Genomic DNA, 23,950 nt, shown 5'->3' on the forward strand with positions numbered 1-23,950 from the left:
CACTCTAAAGCTATACAATTATAAAGTTATAATATTCGACTGTGAATTACAGTTATTATGAACTTGAGCTATAGTCCATGTTAAAGACACGGACTATAGCTCAAGTCTTTCTTTCTGTCTTTCTAGATGATATTCTTTCCTTCATAGTGGAATAGACTAACCTTTATGCTTGCCAACAACAACATAAAATTTATTTTTAGGCTGTGACAGTGTACTAAGCTTGACATAAAAAGGTAAATGGGATTTTTTAAATGTCAACTGATTTTTCTAATGAATGACTGAATTTTTTTTTTACTTCTCCTCACTGTCGTGGGCATCACAGAAGTTCAAATAAATTGTTCAATTTCTTATTCTGAAATTCAGTTGTGCAGCCAATGTACCTGAGGTAGATTTCAATTTCAACTTTTTTTTTTGGTTTCTATTTTTTTTTTTTAAGCTTCCTGTCAAATTGTATGTATATATGTATGTATACTGACAGATTTTTTGTATGGTGTGCTCTTTAGAAAATTTGTCACCATTTCAGTTAATTTGATAAAATTACCAATGTATTAAATTACACTAATATTCTGTTAAGCAAAACTCATTACACAGAAAAACACTTAAATGCTTTTCATGCAATTTTTGTTATTAAATAATATATGCATGCTAAATAAATTTACCACAACGATCCATGAGGCTCCCATGGACCAAGGCATACCCAGCAGAAATCAAACTTACAACTCTGGTTTTTGCATATCATATGATTACAGCCACCATTTTTTTCAATAGTAGCACTGCAATTTGGACATTCCTGCATTAGGAAACCAAAAATAAATAAACAATAAATAAACTGAGTTTTAAAGCTATTTTAAAACTCAGCAGAAAAAAAAAAAAAAAAAAAAAAACTGAAGGGTATAATTATTGATAATAATTTAGTTATTTAATGTGATAAACATTTTAAATTATACTGCTGAAATGCTATATAAAAATCAGACCCCCAAACCCCCACATATACATTTTAAGCATGTATAATTTAAAATGCTATTCAAAAATTCAACTGGTTAAAAAATGAAGTGTAGAATTAATTTAGTTACAGATAATTGATATTACCTTCAAAACATCCCCTTAAAAATTTAATAAACCAAGTTCAGGCATTTCTGCAGTTGCTGGAAGCATACTCTTCCTGAGATTACATTCTGCTTGGGATTTAGTCTGGATTTTTTAAGCATCCTTAAATCTTCATGCATTAAATGTGATGTCATCTGGGAAATAAGTTGCAGGGAGCCAGGTTAGTGTAGTGTGTGTGTGTGTGTGTGTATGCATGCACGTGCACACTGTTTGGCTGCCTTGGGCAAACATTTTTCTTTTAAAGGACGATGTCTAAGCACAATGTTTAAGTAATACTGCTAGATAATCTGGTTAATGTATAATGCTTTCACAATAAAAAACAAACAGTTATCGCACCTTTAATAATCAATGTGAATGACTAAGCTTTCTATGGTTGTATGAGCAAGATTTTGCACACAAGTACATGTATGCTCTCTTCCTCTCTCACACACACATAATCAGAAAGACCGATAAAATCTTAACACTGGTGCAAATAACATAACATGTATTTCATAATAATAATAAAATAATATATTTCTGATGCTAGCTGAGGTTGGCACTGTGACATGAATGTTTTAAGTACATACTGTCTCATATATATCAATACCTATATCACTAGAAACCACAGGATGCAGAAAGCAGAAAAAATGACAAGGTGGAAGCAGTGCCAAAACTAGCTTTTCAAGGGAACTTTGCAAAGATTTTATTTTTGGTTCAACATTTTTTTGGAAAAAATTAAATAAAAAAACAAATACAATAGAAATAGAAATTTTGTTTATAAATAAAACTTTGTGTATATAATAAATATGCAATATATTTATACATTAAAATAATTGTTTTAGCTGCACTTTTCTAGCTTTCATTTCAGCAAATTCATTACGGGGACAGCATGGTTTGTGAAGGGCAGATCATGCCTCACTAACTTGCTCACATTTTATAACACAGTGATGGCTGAGCTGGATAAAGGTAATGGGTTTACAGTCATACTGCTGTACCTTGCTAAGGCCTTTGACAGGATACCACATGGAATTCTAATCAGCAAATTGCAGCATATGAGGATGGATATAGGGTTGGTGAGATGGATAGGAGGGTGGTTGACGGAGAGATATCAGAAAGTAGTTTATTCAGGAGTAGAGTCCAAAAGACGGCCTGTGACTAGTGGTGTGCCACAGGGTTCTGTTCTTAGACCACCATTTAATTTGTTCATTAATGATATAGGAAAGGATCTGAGAGGAACTATTCATTTGTTTGCTGATGATGCAAAGTTGGGTAGAGCAATAGTGAATGCACATGATGTCAAAATTTTGCAAAATGATTTGGATAGATTGGGGGACTGGACTAAGGAGAATGGATGTCAATTTAATGTGGCAAAGTGTAAGGTTATGCATTTTGGGGTGAATACATTAGCAGCACTATACCACACTGGTGGAACTATACTCCAGGAGATTCATGAAGCCAGGAATTTGGGAGTGTTGGTGGATAGGGAGTTGAAGTTTATGGGGCACATTGCAAAAGTGGCTAAATCAGCTCATCAAATCACTTGGTTACTGAAGAATACGTTGATGAGCAGAGACAAGCAAGTTATTGTTCCTCTGTATCGAGCCTTGATAAGGCCCCATCTTGACTACTGTGCCCAGGTCTGGGTGCCAGGGTTTCTTCTTGATGGGGAGGAGGTAGAGAGGATCCAGAGGTGAGTGAACAAGATGATAGCAGGTCTATGGAATGAACCTTATGAGAACAGGTTGAAGATTTGTGGGTTGCAGACATTGGTTGATAGGTGGAAGAGGGGTGATATGATTGAGACACTCAAAATTACTGAAGGGTTTCTATAAGATTAATTCAGAGGATATTTTTCAGAATAGGTCTGGTGGTGGGAGGACTAGAGGCCATCCATGGAAACTGGGCAAGAGTGTGGTTAGCAAAGGTGTTAGGAACTAGGTTTTTTGCATGGAGAATGGTGAATGAGTGGAATAAGTTGCCATAGTCTGTTGTGGGTGCCATGACTGTGAGTGGGTTCAAGGCAAGGTATGATAGATACGGGGTGGAAGCTGAATAGTTGTTGACATGATGTTTTGGGCCTCCCTCGATAAGTCTAAGGACTCCTTGAAGTTGCCCGTAATAATAATATCAAGGGGAGTTGCAGTTATAATGTTTTCAATAAGTTTCAAAGCTTCAAACTTCAAACTTTGAATTTCACAACATAGCTCATATGTACTTAAATCTTTACTGTACATAATAGCCAAATCTGCAGTCGATTTTTATAAATCAGCAACACTCATCAATTCTAAAAATGAGCCAAAGAAGAAACAAAAATCGTTATTTACAGTTCTCAGTTGTTCAAAATGGCAATCTGTTTCAGACTAGAATATCCAAAATGCCATACATTTGCATTTTAAATACTTCTTTGGATGTCATACTATTTCCAAACTGTTTGATTTACAACAGTGTGAAACACACATGGCACGAAACCTTGTGAACGGAATGAAACTTCGGAATGATAATACAGACTACAGCTTGAATCACTATGCATGATTATTCCACAACTTCTGTCTGCCTGACTCAGACCAATGGCATCAATTCTGTAATGTTTTAGATTAAAATTAAAATTTTATTGCCCATTATAGCTGACTATGAGAGATGGGTTGAACATACACTTTATAAATAGAATTTCAAAACATGCTTATACATGTATGGCAAAATAGTGGCCACAAATCACAACACACACACACACACACACACATGCGCGCGTGCACGCACGAAGAAGGAGGGGTCTGGAAAGTTCTAATAAACACCTAGAACAAAAATGATGTTAAAACATCTGATATAACCACAAAAAAGAACATAAGTTACCTTCATAATTCTGCTACTAGTATGTTTTTCTTGTGGTTATATCAGTTATGTCTAGTGTTTATCAGAACTTTCCATACCCCCCCCCTTATGTATATATACACACACACTGGTTTCCATAAATTATGAAACAAAGAGAAAAATCATAACTTGGAGGGGGGGGGCATGAAAATCAGATGCATTAAGTAAAAAGTGATGCTGAATCTGGTTATTGTATACAAATGAGTGGTACTGTCAGCAGTATATGCAAATGAGCCATGGCATGCAAGTGGATGTGTGTGTGTGTGGGAGTGATGTAAAAGTTTGTGAATGTATCTGCCTGTGTGAATGGGTTTCCTATATGCTGAAAATGAAAGGTTACCATTAGGTAGGTGGATGACCAAGGTGTCTAGAAAGGCCAGACTATTATTAGTTTCCTTTTCTATAGTAAATTTGATTCTAGGGTGAAGGCTATTTAGGTGACATAGAAAAGTATCTAATGTGTCTGGGGCCATGAGACCAAATAGAAAAGACATCATCTACATGGGGCTGAGTCAAGAGCCTGTTTTTCAAAATCTTTCATAAAAAAATTGGCAAGGGAGGTGAAAGGGGGAGACCCCATAGAAGTACACTCTCTATCTGTTTATAAATTTTGTTCTTCCAAGAGAAATGGATAGCCAAGGAAAAGAGGTCAATGATATCAATGGGAAAAACTTTTTTTAAAAAGTAATAGGGTGTCATTTAAAGGAACGTGATTTGAAACAGGAAGTAACCACCATCTTAGTGTTAGAGCAGAATATTATAATTATATGGATATCTCCATGGAGTAGGAAATCAGAAGAATCCTAAATTGTTGTACCGATAGCTCTTTTGGTTCTCATAGTATTTTCTGAAAGAATGCAATCCCACAGTTCTTCAAACTAAATGTAAAAAGGTTCCTTCTCACCCATCCACAGTATTAATGTACTATAGGTTGTCCAACCTCTCATGTATGGGATTATTATAAAAAATAAACAAACAAGATAAAACTGCAGCTGTGCTCAGTCCCTCTCCCCCAGAATTAGCACTCATTTGATGTTGCCTTTACTGTCTTTCATACTCATGTGGTCTACCCTGCAGCATGAAAGAAAGCCTTTATTCACTCCATTCCTAAAAAAGGGCGATAAAAGCCATCAGAAATCATAGGTGATGGTCGGGTTCTTTCCTCTGTGGCACACGATGAATTAAATCCTCCATCCTGCAGTGTTAATACACTAAATTGCTAGTAAATGTATTGTGACCCTTTTGGTGGGATTAGGAAATTATAAGAAAGTTTTTATGACCCTGTGCCTGGTTACAGATCTACAGGTTTGGGGAAGAAAATCGTTTTTGTTTGTGAAATAGTCTGATGTGAATAGCCGTAGCGAAAAAAAGGATCGGAGGTATAAATTGATATTCTGTCCAGTGGCGTGATCTTCGGTGACTGCAGCTGGCAGTTTGACTGTGGAGGCAGCAGTTATGAGCACTGTGATTCAAGTCAGTGTGGTAGACGGCCCTCAGCAGGAGCCCAACTAGAAGGCCTCCCATCTCACTGGAATCTCTTTCTCAGACAATGCTCTTCTGTCTGTAACAGCTTATAACTTATGTTCAAATGAGACCTCTCTTGCAACAGAACTCAATCATATACTTAATCAATTGGAAAAAGACCATGATGCCCCATCACAGCTAATTTAGCAGAGAAACTGTTTTTAGAATCTGCTGCTGCTCTTAAAAAATCAGCCTAATTTAAATAAATATGGTTGCACAAAACTTCCCAAAATATGTGTGTTTGTTATGTCTCATTTTGTACTCCCTAGTATGTTGGAGTGGTTTTCCATTTCAAGTCAAAAGTGAGAAAAAGACTTTTGGTAATTGCAAGATTCTTGGATATGGCTGCATGACATCATTTAACTGATGAATTCAGAAGGCAGGCGAAAGTCAGGTGAAGGTAGCCAGTCAGATGGTTGCATATAGTCATTCCATGGTTCACAGACTGTGAAACTAATTCCAACAGCGATTCCACAAAGTATTTCAGAGATATAGGGAAGGAAGGTTACAAGCTACAACTGCAATGGATGACCAATATCTCTGATTATCTGCTGCTAAAACAGGAGTGATACCTTAAATCAGCTATTACTTGACCTCACATTAGCTAGAGGAACATTAGTATCTGCTTTCACTGTGTGCAGAAGGCTTCACAAAGGTAATCTGTATGCTAAGTAACTGGTAGTCTGTGTGTCCTATTCCCATGCCAGAGGAGAACATTTGAAATGGGCTAGGCTCCATGTAAACTGGAATAAATTGGTGTTGTTTACAGATAAGTCCCAATTTGCTCTACAAAGCGATACAAGGCATACTCTGATATGGAAAGAACCAGGGACACATCATCATCATCATCCCTCTAATATCTGTGAAAGGGACACATATGGTAGAGGTAGTGTGATGGTTTGGGGACTTATTTCCTTTGGTGGTCACCGATCAATATGGATTTCCTAGAGGAACCTGAATGCTGTAACTATAGAGATAAGGTTCTCTCCTGGGCAGCTGTGTTCATCCAAATGTGAGTGTGATAGAGGAGACATTTATCCTACAAGACAATAACATTTATAATATAATATTTTAAAATTTTTTTTTTTGCCAGAGGTCAGGCCAATAATTGTTGTAACAGTTGATCAGTAACTTTAACAAACCATGTAGATTGTAGTGTAGCTTGTTTTCTGTATACAGTGCATATGCTCCACAAGATGATCTTAATATAAAGGTTGAAACGTCGAAAGTGGATCTTAGTTTATATTAAACTAAAGCTTTACTCAAACAAGGTAGTTGTCTACATAATTTTCCGAAATATATTCGGATCACCTTGTAAGCCTAAGAGAAAGAATTCTAGGGACTTTTTTTTTTTTTGACAGAAACGTACACTCCTTGGATATGGTAATCAACTAAGAGAAACGTGCAAGGAAGCATTGGATTTCCTTTGTGCTCTATCCTAAATTAAATTAGGTATGGATTGATCTTCATTACTTCATCTTTATCATGTACTTACAAGTTCAAAGCTGGATTATGGGTTTCAAGTCTATGGTTCTACAAGGCAGAATAGCCTGCAATGGTTGGATCCTATTCATCATCAGGGTATACAGACAGCTATTAGTGGCTTTCACACACTGCCCATTCAAAGTCTTTATATTGAAACAAATGAACTGGTTCTATCACTTACTAGGAAACAGTTGTTGCTTATCTATGCCTTTAAAAAAAAAAAAAAAAAAGTCTCTTCCAGAGCCTATGCAGATTAGTCTCTTTTCTCAAAAATGGGAGACTCAATATCACACGTCAGACTACTATGTCCTTTTGGTATGCATGTTAAAGAGAGTATGGAAGCTATTGGCATGTATATTGATAATATTACTTGTACCAAACATAATGGCATTCCTCCATTGCAGGTTTGCACTCTCTCCTGCAACCTCTCACTTTTTCAACTACAGAGGTCTCATACTCCATCATCTGTCTAACTGCAATTGTTTAATGCACACAGAGCAGTTCACTCTGATTTCTTGTTTAACTCTGAGATCCCTGCTGACTGTACTACAGTGTTTCTGATATTACTATTTCCAACCACATCCTACTTGACTGCAATAATTATAACAACAGAGTTGCATGCCATTTAACTTGAACGTGTGCATATAAAAGTAAATCGCTACAAAAGTGCTTAATTTATACATACTCATCGAGTTCTTTACAGGCTATCTCCTATCTTGTGTATAATCCACTCCACATCCAGTGCTTTGTGAGATTTTGCCACTGCTGCACAAATGAAGACCCTTAATTTTAAAGTTCAGTTGTGCTGAATTCCTATATTAAAGACATTTTATAAGATCAAAGCTAACTGCTCAGTGGCAGTTATCATTCCAGAAAGCAGTGACAAACTGCATGAGATTATGTCTGAAATTAAGCATTGGGGGATCTACTCAACACAGAAACAAAATAGAGGAAGTGGGTCATCAGCCCTCAGTAAATTCTTATTTACTGAGGGCTGATGACCCACCTATGCACGAAACATGCAACATGCATCTCACTATCTGTTCATATTCTACAATCCCCTTGTTCTGCCGTACCTATCTACCTTTCCTAATTCCTACTTCCTTTTGCTTCCCTATCACTTAATTTTGTTCCTTTATTCGTACTTAATTCCATTTCTTCATTTGTGTGTCTCAGTCTTATTAACTTTTGCTCTACTATTCATAAAGTCATTTACACCCACATTTATGCTATCAGTCCTTTAGTCGCATTCCCCGATAACTCATAGTCTAACAAAATATTGCACTTTCCACAAATTCTCTCCTCTCTGGTTCAGTTTCACAACAAACACATCTTTCACATTTGCATGTATATGTGTTGCACTCACAACATCGAACCATTCTCTAAAAGTCTATGTCATTAATAGCATTTGATCTTTGCAATGCAAAACTTTTTCATATTGCACTTATTCATATTCCACCATTTTGTTTCATACAAGGCAAAATTCAAAATTCAGTTAAAAAAAAAGAAAAATTCAGTCACAAATCCACAGAGTATAATATTGTTTAGTAAAATAAACAATATTATACTAAAAGGTAAGTAATATTGCCAATTATTACATAAACCAGCACATCTTTTTTGAAGCTGTTTATCACTGATTAGGTATGTTGTTGTTGTCCTTCTAGCAGCCATTTTGTATTATTTCAGTGTTTAAACTCAAACCGGGATCCGCAAATCTGCAAAGCGAATTATATACAAAAGCACATGGAAGCAACATTTTATATACCAAGAGAACCAAATATTTATGCAAGTCAAGTAATTCCAATTATTTGTATATTGTTGGGCATTTACAAAGTATGTCATAATTCTTGTGGAAAGGCTTAGACGTTGGTTATACATTCTTACTAAATAGCTTAAGGAAATTACAACGTACAACAGAATATACATTAAAATAAATTTTAATACACTTCCAATATTTCGGCAATGTCACGTTGCCATTATCACAGGAACTTAAATACAAGACACATGCATGCAAGCACAACACACAGTAAATGAGGAATGAAGCAGGAAGCTATTCTTTCTCCTAAAAGTCCTGATGGTGCCCCTAGTGGGCAATGTTGGTATTCTTTGCCGATTGGGCTGAAGGTCTTTTGATGTAGGTTTCCCAAATTTGGGGCAGTCTCATACAACCAGATTTGTTGAGGTTTGGATTGTTTCTTAGGGCCGAGGCTGATTCCATGAATAGCCTTTCGTATTTGAATTTACTACGGTGTATTATTGTGGTTTTCTTCCACCGTATTCTATTGCAGGTATCCAGTGCATGGTCTACAAGACCAGAGTGGCTGTTACGAAAGAATAGCTTCCTGCTTCGGTCGTCATTTACTGTGTGTTGTGCTTGCATGCACGTGTCTTGTATTTAAGTTCCCGTGATAATGGCAACGTGACGTTGCTGAAATATTGGAAGTGTATTAAAATTTATTTTAATGTATATTCTATTGTACGCTGTAATTTCCTTAAGCTATTTAGTAAGAAAGTATGTCATAATAACTGATACATATCATAGTAATGTGTAACTTTAACTGGGAAAAAAAAAAAAAAAAAAAAAGGAATATTACCCTACTTTGGTATTTGCAGCAATCCAGTTAGATGTTTCACTGTCACCATCATATTTCTGTAACCATTTTTTTAATAAATGGCATTTTATAGGTTCATGGCAATTTTTTCCACATGCAAAACTTGAAAGAAAAATGTTAAAATTATGAGAACAGTAATACTTAGATTTTCTAACTTTTAGAATGAATTGAATAGTTTTAATTAGCTTGCACTGTTTTAATTTAAATTTGCTTTTATTAATTTTAACCTTAATTTTAAGAGAGGGAGTGGAATGTGGTAAGTTGTCTGAAAGGATAGAAAAATCAGAACTGTGCAGAGGACTGAGAAAGTTAAAAGAGCAGTTAAGGAAAAGAAGAAGGCATATTACATATTCCTGGCAAGTAAGTTAGTTTGTGCTTTTGGAGAATACAGAGAGAAATGTAAGAAAGCACAGCACTGCAAAAGTAGCTAAACAAAAGTTATGAGAATACTTCAGAAAGAACACAGAAAATAAATATCAGGACGGTGGGAAAATATTCTGGAGGCTATTAAAAAAAGTTTAGAAATGGAGGAAAGAGTACTGTAAAAGGAATCAGAGATGATAAAGATGACATGAAAACTCAAAAATTATGATATTCTAGATGCATGGAGTAACTACTTTGAAAGATTGCTATATGAAACAAGTAGCGTCACTATGGCACTAGAAATCACTCAGCAGAAATGCAGTCAGAAATACATATTCATACTTGAAGCAGAAAAAGCATGAAAAACTTGGTATATGAAAAGGCAGCAGGAGAAGACGAAACTGGGCCAGAAATGCTCAAATATAGAGGTATAAAAGTTTTTCATTGCATAATTCAGAACACTTGATCTGAGGGTCTAATTCCAGAAGACTGGAACAGAGCTCTCATAGTACCCATTTATAAAAAAGGAAATAAACTGAATGTGAATTACAGAGATGTTTTTCTACTGAGTGTTCCTGGTAAGATTTATGTAAGTATACTTGAGAAATGGTTAAGAAAGATCGTGGAAGGGAAGCTCTGTGAAGAACCAGCTGAATTCAGGCTAAATAGAGGTTGTCAGGACAGATTTTCAGTTTAAGACAAATAGTTGAGAAATCTTGGTAATATAACAAGGATTTGTATTTAAGTTTTGTAGATCTGGAAAATGCATATGACAAGGTGCCAAGGAGGAAAGATCTTCAAAACACTACAAATATATGGTGTAGATGGGACATTATATTGAGCAATACATAGTCTCCATTTAAGCTGCAAGTCAGCTGTTACAAATGAAGTACAGGAAGATTTTTTTTATTTTATTTAAATAAATGGAAAAAATCATTCAATATCCATATACAGTATATTATCGTTTTCCTTTCAGTCAGTTAAATATTAAACATAAGTAAGAGGTGCAAATAGTTATCCAGAAGAACAAAATGGTAAGAGCTTCCGACTTAGAATTAACTATTCTGTTGTGTAGCAAAGAAAAAACGATTTTTAATATCATGAAAACAGATTGATATATACACTATACTAAATGATGTGATAACTATGAGGACTGGAGTTACAAAAATATAATTATATAGGATAAAGTTCATAGATTTCTTACAGAAATTAGACAAACTGGCATGTTTTGCCATCAATAAGCTGATACCACCATCAGAAAAACAGTAGAGAACACACACACAAAGATCTGAATGCTTTATCAACTGTTTTTTTTTTTTTTTTTTTTTTACAAAAATGCAAGCAATTGATAACATAACAGCTAGTCACATGTACCATTACATACATCATGTGTGGTCTGTGTATTGTTGTGTCAATGTCTGTAGGAGGTACCTTACACAAATGAAAGAGAAAAAAAAGAGACTTCTAGATGTCATGAAATATGTGGTTGTGGTTTCTGTTCAAGGTACTTTTTTGTATGAATGATTGGTTTAGGTTGGTTTATGGGTTTTTTTTTTTTGGTGCAAGAACAGGAAAGGTTATAGTACATAAGGGTTATAGCAATACATAAATAGTCAAAGAGAAACTAGTAACCAATGTACATATACAAAAACCAAGCCAAGCAATGCAATATCAACAAATAAATAAAATTGCAGCAAATGTTACAGCTGTACATAAATAATCAAAGAAAAATTAGTAAACAATATGCATGCACAAAAATTAAGTTTAGCAATGCAGTATCTACATATAAACAAAATTACTACAAAGATTACAGAAATACACAGGGTCAAAAGTCTGTGTGAATGAATCATTTCAGAACACTTCTTAAACATCCTAGCAAAAAAGTTATCTTCGAAGTATGGTATGGAAATGGATGGCCAAGCCATATTATGATGTTCAGAAGGCATGTACAATGACACCACTTTTTTTCTTTCCTTTTACGTTCGACATCATCTACATGCTCTATCCAATGGATTTCAAAACTTCTCCCTGTCTGACCGATGCAAAGTTTGCCACATGAACATGGAATTCTGTCTACTCCAGGGTATTTCACAAACAGAAGGCTGTCTTTTTTTGGCTAACATATGAAATTTTGTAAGATGTGAACTGCTTTGAGGGCTGTTCAAACTTTAGCTTTTTTTTTTTTTTTTTTAAATAGATGTGCTATTTTTCTTAAAGTTCTATTTGGTTTCTTAGAGGAACTCATAAAACAGCTTAAATCAAGACAACCTAACACCCTTAGATTGTAAATAACCAACTGGTGTTTCTCTACCAAAATACAGAATACCGATTGTTCTCTGTCCAACAGGGCAGACTTTCTCAAATTGTGGTCTAAGGTCCACCAGTGAACCACGAGAGAATTTTATTAATAAGTATTTATTTATTTTTTTATCTTAGTTTGCAAATTTTCAGATCCTGTTTAGAATACAATATATTAAAAATCACATTAATTAAAAAGTTCCTTTTCATTCCTCATTTAATTTCAATAATAATAATAATATGCATAATATTTCATTATATCCCAACATGGAAATGTAGAATGGTACAAAAATTAGCCACTGTTGCCATCCTACTCTGAAAAATGCATGGTCTACATCGGCACCCACACGAAGTGAAGTGAAGTAATCTGGAATGTTCATGATTTATGAGAGAAATAAATTTTCAATAGGATGGATATGAGACTGGTGATATGGATACATGGGTGGCTGTGGAGATGCCAAAGAGCAGCATATGGAGAAGCAGAATCCAGGAGATAGCAGGTAGCTAGCAGTGTGCCACAGGGATCTGTACTTAGACTACTGGGGGGGGGGGGATGAAAAGTTTTGATAAACACCTAGATGATATTAAAGCAACTGATATAACCACAAGAAAGAATATATCTTAAAACCCTTTAATTCCCATGTTCCATTAAATTGTAATAATTTGTTCTTTTTCTTTTAGGATATATAAGAAGACATGTCAGAGGTTTTGAAGAGATTTGAAGATGCAGAGGTGTGGGTTGTTAAGTTTTTCATGCTGCAAGAAAAGTCGCAACTGAGATTCACCAAACTTTGTGTGAGACTTTAGGAGACTGTGCCATAGCATGTCCAACAGTTGGCATACTGGTGGCCAAATTTAAAACTGGGCATCGTAAGACAACAGATGCCAGGTCGGGAATGAAGAAATTCTACAGCAATCACACCTGAAAACATTGATGCAATGCATGCCATGATCCTTGATGATAGATGAATACCAGCCAAAAACACTGCAAAGACCCTAGGGATATCCAGGGAACAAGTTGGAGCCATTAACCACCACCATCTGGACATGCAGAAACTCTCAGCAAGGTGGGTCCTCAAATGTTTGAATGGCAACCAAAAGAAAGGACATGTGCTATCATCTCAAGGGATTTTGGATCATTTTGAGAAATCAAGTACAACTTTTTTGGCTTGTATTATGCCTGCTGATGAAACGTGGCTTCATCGCCATGACCCAGAGACCAAACGACAATCAATGGAGTGGAGACACAAAGGTTCTCCATGGCCAAAGACGTTCTGAACCAAAAAGTCAGTAGGAAAGGTTCTTACCACTGCCTTTTGGAAGATGGTTGGTGTAATCCTTACCAAGTACCAAAAATGGCAGCAGTTTATTCAACAGCTCTGAAGGAATTGAAGGAGGTACTGAAGGAAAAACACCGAGCAGAGGCATGTTGCTTTTACAGGACAATTCACTTGCTCATGCTACTCATGAAACTCAACAGGCAATACACAACTTGGGCTTTCAATGTCTGCCTCACCCACCCTATTCACTAGACTTGGTCCCATCCAACTATTTCCTATTCCCAAATTTAAAGAAACACTTGAAAAGAACAAAATTTACCACAGATGATGAAGTCATATCTACAGCCGAGGACTGGTTTGAAGTGAAAAAATAAAACATATTACCACTTTTGGATATAATGATAAAAAAAATATAGATGACTCACTATAATAAACACAGTTATTAAAAAATCACTGAAGTAAACTATTATTGTTTAATCCTTTACCTTATATTTTTGCACATAAGGAAACAAAGTTTGCATGTGAAATATCTTCATGACTAGGCTAATTGTGTATAGAGGCTGTTGAATTCACATCAATTGCTTTAGTATTTCATCATTTAAAGCAAATTGTGGTCTATGGACATGAATATCATAGTAAGCTATTTCCTTTATCTAACAAGTAAGTAGATCACTAAAGCAAGACATCCCTTAAAAAGTCATGCTGTCCCCAAATAGTATTATATTCTATTTATCCATTCCTGAATTCTGGCCAGATGCAACCACTCCTGAGATAATGAATGATTTACAATTTGCTGCCTCTGTCTGGCAGAACAATCTTGACCTATATTACCATCAATTATTAAGGTTATATATTCACAGCATTTCCCCTTTTACTTGGTGAATAGGTGAAAGAACTCTCTGGATTCTTTTACATGTCCAGCTAATTTCCTCTCAAAATCTGATTTTGCTTTCCTCACCATGCTGGTCACTCTTCTTGTCTGTGCTTTGTACAGCTTGTGAGTCTGCTGATTATATTTCTCTTTACATTTGTTTCACAACATTATTTTTTCTTTGTAACTCCCACTTAATGATACTGTAAAAATTCGATGTTGCCAAAATAAATTACTTAAAACATCGACTTTTTACAGTAGGAATTCACCTAAATTTTCTTGTATACAAATGTATATTTTATTTCTCTATGTAAAGTTATCTGTATAAAGAGCAAAATAAGCCCAAAGGGAATTAACTCGCTCATTGTTTAAGAAGGGATGTAGAAGTAATGAAACCAAGAGCATCGTCCAAAATTTGGCATGTTTGAAAGTTGTTTGCAAGTCCCGTCGCAGGTGACCTTCAAGGTCAATATTGAAAGAGTGCGGTGCGAATCAAAAGGAAAGGCTTGTAGGCAGGATTGAGAAGGTAAAGGGAGAAAGTAAGATTGTCGGCAAATATTCGAGAAACGTTATCCAGGGTTCTAAAAACTACTAGCAAGACTCGCACATAAGAATGCTAGGGGGTCCCAAAAACTTAATCCAAGGTGCAGGGACTCCGGTGTTTAAAAGGTTTGGTTCGGAGATGAGAAGGGCTCCCTTTTTTTCATCCTGAGTGATCCATCCATGAGAGATTGAGGATGAGAGGTGCCATAAAATTCTGGATGGGAAGGCGGAGAGACCTGTCCACCGATAACGCTCCAGTTACAGCCGAAGATATCCAGAGGCAATAAGTTAAGGGGAAATCTTGCCGTAAAGGTCCTGAAGTTGAGTAAGTGCGAGACCTGACCTATGCAGAAATCCTTTGCTGGGCAGTTCAAGATGCTGAAAAGCTTACCCTATATCCTGCCAGCTGCCGCGACTATTCATCGGTGCCCTGTATCGCTTCGAGGAGAATTCCAAAACACGGCATGGAGGAGAGAAACCCCACTCAAGCGTCGGAATAAGAAAAGAAGGATGGAAGACACATGCAAGATAGGAAGAGACCCATGTGAGTCTATATATTCATTAATTATTTGTGAATTAAGAAAGAATTCCCTATCAAACTGTTAAATTGTCTAGTTTAAGGAGATGATAGTATTTAGAGTGTTAATATTTCTCGTAAATGAGTGTAATCGCTAATGAGTTAAGCAAGAGCGCAGTTAATTTCCCTTGGAGAAAATATTGAGCTATTGAAATTTCTTTAATTAATTATATGTGTACTTATGGTTGAATTTTATGATAGAGTATGTTTCTGCTATCATATCATTGGAATGTTTGACACTGATGTGGATTGTATAAATATAATTGCCTAGATTATGTGTTTGAAAGGAATGAGACTCTGAGAGATATGTTTGAATACATGTATGTTGTATTTTGATTGATGCTAAATTAGGAATGTCAAGCACACCTAACGAATTCATGTTATGTGTATAACTTCCTGATCGTCGTAATGTAAGGTATGCTTGTTGAAGGTCTAAGTAAGTGCAAAAGAATTTAATAGAAACCAAGTTGAGTGATTGAGAAAGACTAAGAATTACTTTTCATGAATGAATCTTGTGACTTCATGTGATATGTAAAATTATTAAACCAGAAATTAAACTTATTATCATTGTTGATAAAATTAGTTGTCCGATTCAATCTTTTGCAATGCACTGATCCCAAAAACCACTATTCGGACCTGATAGCAGAACCCCAATGATTAGTAGTGATTTAAGATAAAAAGCGAGTAATTTTTGCCATGACTGCAAACCTTGGCTAAGATAGGATATAAGTGATTATTTGTTCTACTAGGGTATGAAAGCTTTCTTTTGCTTATAGGGGAATTTCAGAGGTGAAGTCTTCAATCCAATAAATATCTGGAGATCCCACGCATAAGAAAGAAAATAAAAAATATCAAGATAAAATATTGTGTTAAAGGAATATTGCGTGATGAGATATAAGAGATAAGATATCTATATCAAAAGATACACATAAAGTATCTAAAGAAAATAAAAGAGTTTTTAAATAAATAAGTAACCAGTATTACAATGGCACAGCAAGCCACATTTAAAATACTACTCACTGATTTAACTTACACCTGATTTATTTTATCTAACTAGTCCTAGATATGCAGTCTGATAGTACTTCTTTCAACTCCTCCAGCCATTTCCGAATGCATGTTAATATCCTTTCCTTGTAGGATATTAACATGCATCCTTCCCTTGTAGGTTGTTATGCCAGAGTATTGCTCCCATTTGTCATTATCACCAGTCCTGTAGCTCCAGATTTATCCCTTCATAATTGAAAATTCTGCATACTTAGACACATCTCAGGTGAAAGTGACATCATCACACTCTCTCTAATTAAAGACAAGTGACAACCTTGGTTAGGGAAAAATCTTCTAAGGTCTTCACCAAATCCTGGGTTTCCTCCATTGCATGGTGTTTATCTCTCAGCAGCTGCAAATTCCATTTCTTTCCAATCTATGTTTCCAGAATTGCAGTCTATACCAGCTCTAGACCTTGCATAAAATGCTGACTGAACTTCCACTCCTCGTAGTTGCAAGTTTTTCTATTATCAGTGAGACCCTCACATCTCCCCATTCAGTTTTTCCCTTTCCTCTCTGAAAATAAAACAGGCATCATGCAATTTTTTTTTCATGTAACTCACCAGATTATAGTGACATACTGTAGCATACCAATAATAACAAACATTAGAGAAAAACAGCCTAGTAAAATGAGTGGAATCATGAATTTTGAGTTGTTATATGTATATTAAGCATATTAATATTTCATAGAAAAAAAAAAGCTTTATTTGCTTTATTTTCCTGTAATTATAGTGTACATTATAAATTATATTTTATCAAAGTTTTGGTTATTACAGAAAAAAAAAAAAATACCAAAATGTATAGCCACATTTACAAACAACAGGCTGAGAATCGACATACTGTACTTTAATGGCACTGTTGCATTCTGGTTGTGGACACCACCTCAGCAAACGATTGCACTACAAGGGGAAAAAACATTTTAAGAATGCTAGACTAAGTGTTAAAATAATATTAACTTAATTACTTTTGCTTAATGTTGAATAAATAAAAAAAGCAATGAACAAATATTGTATTTCACAATTAAAAACAGTAGGTGTAATATTTGTAAACATAACATCTTTCTCATTTCAAATGATAACTACATTTTACCAGTTTATGAAGGGCAAAGCTAGATAAATTGAGACTGCCATATTAACTCTTCAGGAATCTGGCAAACTGACTAAGGCTTCTGATCCAACATCTGATCCTCCCTTTCTCGTGATATGCTATATTATTAGGTATCCACCTGGATGCTGAATGAATGAGGATGAGTTGGGAATGGAAGACTGAACTGGTCAAATTATATTCTGAACTGACTTGAACCACAACCAAAAATGAAGGCACAACATGTATGAAGTTTCCTGCTTGTTTGCTATGACATCACCTGGTTAAACAAAGTGCTTGCTATTTTCATCATAGAGCCAGGGTGAATAGTTAAAAGTTAGTTACTGGAACAAATTTAACCTATACCCAACTCAAGATAGTTATGCCATCAATGTAAGTGGGATCAATGAATAAGTTTAACTAGGAATAGGATTAGAAATAACAAGTCAGCATAACTGATGTTACTGTGATGAAAAAACTAAAACAGGTAAGACACTGCTAAATAATAAATACAAGATGTTATATTTGGATGACAGTGATTGGGGAAAAGAAACAGTAGCAACAGCATTTAACACAAAACACAGATAAACTTCCTGAATTTCAAGTTGAGTGAAGGCACACTTAACATTTTTTTTAATGTGCCTGTGGTACTAAAGGCACAAATCAGTGTCCATTGCAGTGCCTTCTTTAGCATCCACAAGTACTACAGAAGTGGATACATTTTTATAGTTATAGAATGCAATTGACATAAAGAAAAAAATTTTCATTCTCAGTAAAAATGAATGACAGACATACAGAAATATATTCAGAAATTTTGAAGAAAAGTGAAAAATTAACAATAATGGTAAGTAAACAATAAATGGAAGTCTTTTTTATTAAGAAATGGCTTTAAGGAGCATGACAAAAGTGTCTACATTCCCAGGAAGACATCTCAAGAGTTTATGACATAAGTTTGTCAGAAAAGCTCTCTCTTATTGTGTCAAGTAAATCTTCAAGTTGTCTTCCATTCCTAAATTGATATCTTTCTTATGCTTGTTCTTTCCTATGTGAAGGATCAACTTTTTTTTCTCCTTCCATTCAAGAACATAGTGGATTCCTTGCTTGCTTGCTTGTGTGGTCTAACACTTTAATGTAAAAGACCAATGAAGATCACCAATTAAGAGCATTAGAAGAGTATCAAGATTACAAATCCAATGAGTCTGATAAATCTGGTCTTGAAGTCACATTACTGTTTCCAGACAGTGAGTCTGCTGGAAAAAAAGACAAAAGTGCTACATCAGTCATTTTTAAAGGAAAGATATATAAAGAAAGCTTGAAATCTCTTATTCATCAACAAAATTTAAATAAGAATAGCTGCTGGAGACTTTCTCAATTTTGGCACTGCAGATCATATTCTCATGCTTTGTCATATAATCCTAATTGTTCTTATTTTGTAATTTTTATTCTACATTCTAACTGCTCTTGGATAGAAAATGGTCAAGAAATTTGACTAATAATTTGCAATTATTAAAAGTTGTTTTTTTATGTAATTAATTTACCTTTTTATTATTAGTATAATATCTGCTACTTACATTTCAATCTTTCATTATATATGTTGATAAAGGTGTGCCCTTCTAAATTAAGTCTGCCTCCTTGAAGGTGTCATGTAATTCTAATTTTTTTTATTATTATTTATTTATTGCAAATTATTTACATATGTACAATAAACAGCATCTTAATTTTCCTTCCAACATATTCTTTTACAAAATCTGCAATGAAGGTTAAAGTGCTGCATGTATTTTTCTATTTCTACAATGATTATGGTTTTTCATTTACTAATTAATTTGTTTTGTTATTTACTTTTTATTTATTTAATTATATAAATAATTAAGACATCACACAGAAAAGATTGAACATGGATAGCCAATAACATGACACTATCATTATTAAATTGATAGTAATAATAGGTTTATGATAATGTTATCTTAGAGAATATTTACACATATGCAGTTAAAACTTATTAGTGCATTTCATGTAAAGAACAAAATACTGAGAACATCCGTGTTTGATAAATATCCATAATTAATTTTCTTACTGCTGCATATACTTTTTTTTTTGTTTGTTCTGGTGATGTTTTTGCTGTTTTCCTCAAAGCCTGTGCTAAGTTCATCTGAGGAGGATGTTAGATGGCAGCAGTTTCGATTCATTATCCACAAGTCAGGTGTCAATTTAACTGTTTATATGTATGTGTGTATATGCAGTATATATAAGATTTATATAATTTTTTTTGTTAGTGTGTGAATGCATGCACACACAGACGAACCTGAACATGCACACTTTAACCTTTTTGAAGGAGGAGAATAAGGAGGGTGAGGATAGGGTGTATCTTGTATCCTTGTATTGGTACATGAAGATAACTTTGTTATGTTTAATTATTTTTTTCAGTAATTTCCTCTCATTTTCCATCTTACTATAATATCCACATAATATCATTTCATCTCTCTGTACTTACCTAGGTTTCATTAATCATATGGTACTATCTTAAGGTGGCTTTTCTGTAGTGGTGTAAAAATAATCATAATTTAAATATTCTGAATATTTTTACAAATGGTTTATGCTAGTATGTTTATTAGTTTTGTTTCATAACATGCATTGTCGGCACTTGTATTGTGCCCATTATTGATGTTATTTTGTTAAAATGAAATGTAAGGTAGTTAAAAATTTGATGTACTTACTGGATTTGATATTTGTATTACTTACAGAAATTTTATTGTAGTTTAAAATGATCAAGTATTGTGTTTTGAAGAGACAGCCTCGTTACACTAATGTAATCAACGTGTCAGCCATTATACCTAACTTCTTGCTTGCAATTTTCATGGAGTGCGCATGCTTGCCGAGAAGTTTGATGTGTGATTGACAGCTGACAAGGAAGGTGTTCGGTATCAGAGTAAAGGGAGTGTAAACAAGACGGCGTTCAGGAAGAAATAAGAACACAGGCCGGCAGATATTTAGATTTGGAGTAACTTAATTTTTTTTTATCTGAGAGTTGGAGGAAAATTAATAGTATATTCCGAAAAAGGAATTGTGGAGCTATGAAGTTTCAAAGTGGAATAAGTATTGATAAATAAAAGAAAATATCGCAATAGATAGTTTTAAAAGGAATATTCGAGAAAACGTTAATTAGAAGATTTATAGTAGATTCTGAAAAGGGAATCGTGGAACATTGAATTTTTTAAAGTGGAAGAGTTAAGACTGCCAATAAGCATTAGTGAATAAAGGAAGAAATTACTATTTACATTCTAAAGGAATGTTTGTGGAAATGCTAATTGGGAAGTTTCATCTGTCTTAAGGATGCCGGATCTAACTATTATTTCTACTAAAAAGGAGACACAATTGAGTCAGGAAGAATTAATGTGTGCTACATGAGTGATGAGAAAGGATCCTGTGAAAATGAAAAATTAAGTCATATATCTTTGGAAAAGAGCATTGACAGAGAAAGAAACTGGCTATGAACATTTTGTGATTGTGCAAACGAAGTGTTTAATCTAGTCTTAAGTGTAAGTTAAGACTAGACTTAACTTACACTTAAAGGCCTTGGAACCAATTAATTCTGTAGTTAGTTATAGTTATGTAAATTTGTTTGGAGTGTATATATATTGTTTTTGTTTTATTAAATGTGTTTATTTTGTATTTTGGTCTTGAATCAGTGATTTTTTTGGATTCTGAAAGAAATAGTAAAAAAAAAAAATCATTGCATCAATCGGAGTGAACCCTTGTGCAATAAATAAATATATAGGTACACTCAGAAATAAAAAAATAATTGTTGAAGAGAGATCATCTGTATAAACATCTCTAAAAAATAATTTAAAAATCTCTTTCTTTTACAATGGCACAGTCGACCGACAGGATTGGTTATGATTTAACTATTTTAGAATCCAGAAAGTAAATCTTGACTCAAGTAAAATGGCTACAGGAGATAGTAATTCTAGTGGTGAAGTTTCTTTATTTAAAGATGAGGAATTTTTTAGGTTAATTAATCCAACTTTAGTAATACCTTCTTTCTCAGGAGATAGTAGTGAAAGCATAGAAACATTTTTTAAATATGCAGAAAAAATTAAGAGATTTAGGAAAATGGTCAGATTTTCATTTGTTGATTATACTTCGTAATAAATTATTGGCCAAAACTTTCTTAAACACATCTCCTTTACTGAGAGACACTGACAGTTATGAAAAATTTAAAAGTTTGCTAACATCAGAATTTTCAGGTGTAAGAGAATTAGGGCCTAACATTTGGAAAATTCATCAGTGCATCCAAGTTAACAGGGAGTCTGTTTCAGAATATTATCACAGATTTAGGAGCATGCTCATAAATTTAATGTTTCATCTGAAGAGAGATCCTTTTTAGAATGGTTGCTATTTAATCAATTTTGACATGGCCTTAGAGATCATTTGAAAGAAACAGCATACAAGAAAATGGTTAAAAATCTTGAACAATGTTTTGAAAGGGAAGAGAAACTTAGAGATAGATTTCATTCCACAAATAATAAACAGGTAAACTCTTTTCAGTATAATGAAACTCATTCTCCTAGCATTGTGGCTACAGATAAAGTGAGAGAAGGAAAGTTTCATAAATTAAAAGGTGGTAAGAAAAAGAAACAGTCTAAGGAAATTTCTGTAAATCTAACAGAAAATGTTTCAGAATCTGAGTCCAAAGTAAAATCACATGATTTGGGAAAATTAGAGGAATTGAAAACATTTCTTAGTGAAGAAATAGAAAGACAACAGAGATCAATAGTAGAAGGACAGGAACTTCTATTTAAGATGATATCGGATTTAACAGTATCCAAGAATCTTACAGATAATCAATCTTTATTTTGTAAATCTAATGGTATTGACAGGAATAAAACATCTCAAAGGAGATATATTCCAAAATGCTTTAGATATAATAAAACCTGGTCATTTTGCTAAAGACTGTTATGTTAGGGATAAATCTTGTTTTCAACATAAGAAATCTGAGGATAAAAGTAAATCTGGAAATAATTATTATTCCAATATTATACTGGCAAGGACAGAAATGTCAAACTACTCACTGGACATGGGTAAAGCTAAAGACAGCTCAAACCCTGAAAGAAAGTTTGATGTATCATTAACTATTTATGAGTTCTACAAGGATTTATTGAAGATGTGCCTTGTGAAATCTTGCTAGACACAGGTGCACATATTTCACTCATTTCTTAGAGTTTCTTTAACAGAATTAAATGTGGAAAGGCAGCAGGAGTAGATGATATTCAACCAGAAATGCTAAAGTATGGTAGTATAAGAGTCTTACAGTGGCTGCACTGCATAGTTCAGAAAGCCGGGACAGAGGGACGAATTCCCGATGATTGGAGTAGAGCTCTCATAGTACCAATATATAAAAAGGGAAATAAAACTGAATGTGAGAATTACAGAGGTATTTCCCTACTGAGGGTTCCTGGCAAGATCTATGCAAGTATGCTTGAGAAACGGTTGAGAAGAATTGTGGAAGAAAAGCTTGGTGAAGAACAAGCTGGATTCAGGCCAAATAAAGGCTGTCAGGTTCAGATCTTCACTTTACGACAAATAGTCGAGAAAGCATGGGAATATAACAAAGATCTGTATTTAAGTTTTGTCGATTTTGAAAAGGCATATGACAAGGTGCCAAGAGAGAAGCTATTCAATACGCTGCAGTTATATGGTGTCAATGGGGCATTATATCAAGCAATACTTAGTCTTTATTTGAGTTGTAAGTCAGCAGTTAGAATTGAAGGAAGTACAGGAAGATGGTTTAATGTTAAATCTGGTGTGAGACAAGGATGTACATTATCCCCTCTGTTATTCATTATCTATATGGATCACATTATGAAAGAAAGTGGTATTAAACATGATATCAAAATTGGAGATGTTAATGTCAGCTCTTTGCTTTATGCAGATGATGTTATACTTCTAAATAAATCCACTACAAGTCTGCAAGATTCTCTGACTAAATTGAATAGCTGTTGTAATAGATATGGTATGAAGGTCAGCAATAAAAAGACAAAAGACAATGAAAATAGGCAGAATCATTGAAAATGTCAATTGTATTGTGAATGGAGAACCTGTGGAACAAGTAAAACATTTCAGCTATTTAGGCACGATTTTTACTGAAGATGGTAAATTAAATATAGAAATAGACAACAGAATCAGCAAAGCTGGTATGGTGGGAAGTCAGTTGAATAAATTCATATGGAATAAGAGAGAAATTAGTCGTAACACTAAATTAGCTGTATACAATACAGTGTTCGAACCAGTTTTAACTTATGGATCTGAGAGCTGGGTC

General features: G+C 34.4%; 1 protein-coding gene across 1 annotated transcript in view; it reads right to left on the reverse strand.

Moving 5' to 3' along the window:
* Positions 1-23,950, reverse strand: part of LOC150098132 (E3 ubiquitin-protein ligase arih1-like) — a 214,068-nt gene that overhangs the window by 97,998 nt on the left and 92,120 nt on the right. Inside the window, exons 8-10 of the mRNA XM_090406578.1 lie at positions 17,344-17,450; positions 9,563-9,677; positions 660-790 (exon numbers count right to left, since the gene is read on the reverse strand). Coding sequence (XP_090262704.1) covers positions 660-790; positions 9,563-9,677; positions 17,344-17,450 — 353 coding nt within the window. The remainder of the gene's footprint in view (positions 1-659; positions 791-9,562; positions 9,678-17,343; positions 17,451-23,950) is intronic.

Source organism: Typopeltis vanoorti, chromosome 16 (assembly GCF_054136105.1).
Source record: "Typopeltis vanoorti isolate ZY-2024b chromosome 16, IOZ_Tvanoo_1.0, whole genome shotgun sequence".
NCBI classification, from domain to species: Eukaryota; Metazoa; Arthropoda; class Arachnida; order Uropygi; family Thelyphonidae; genus Typopeltis; species Typopeltis vanoorti.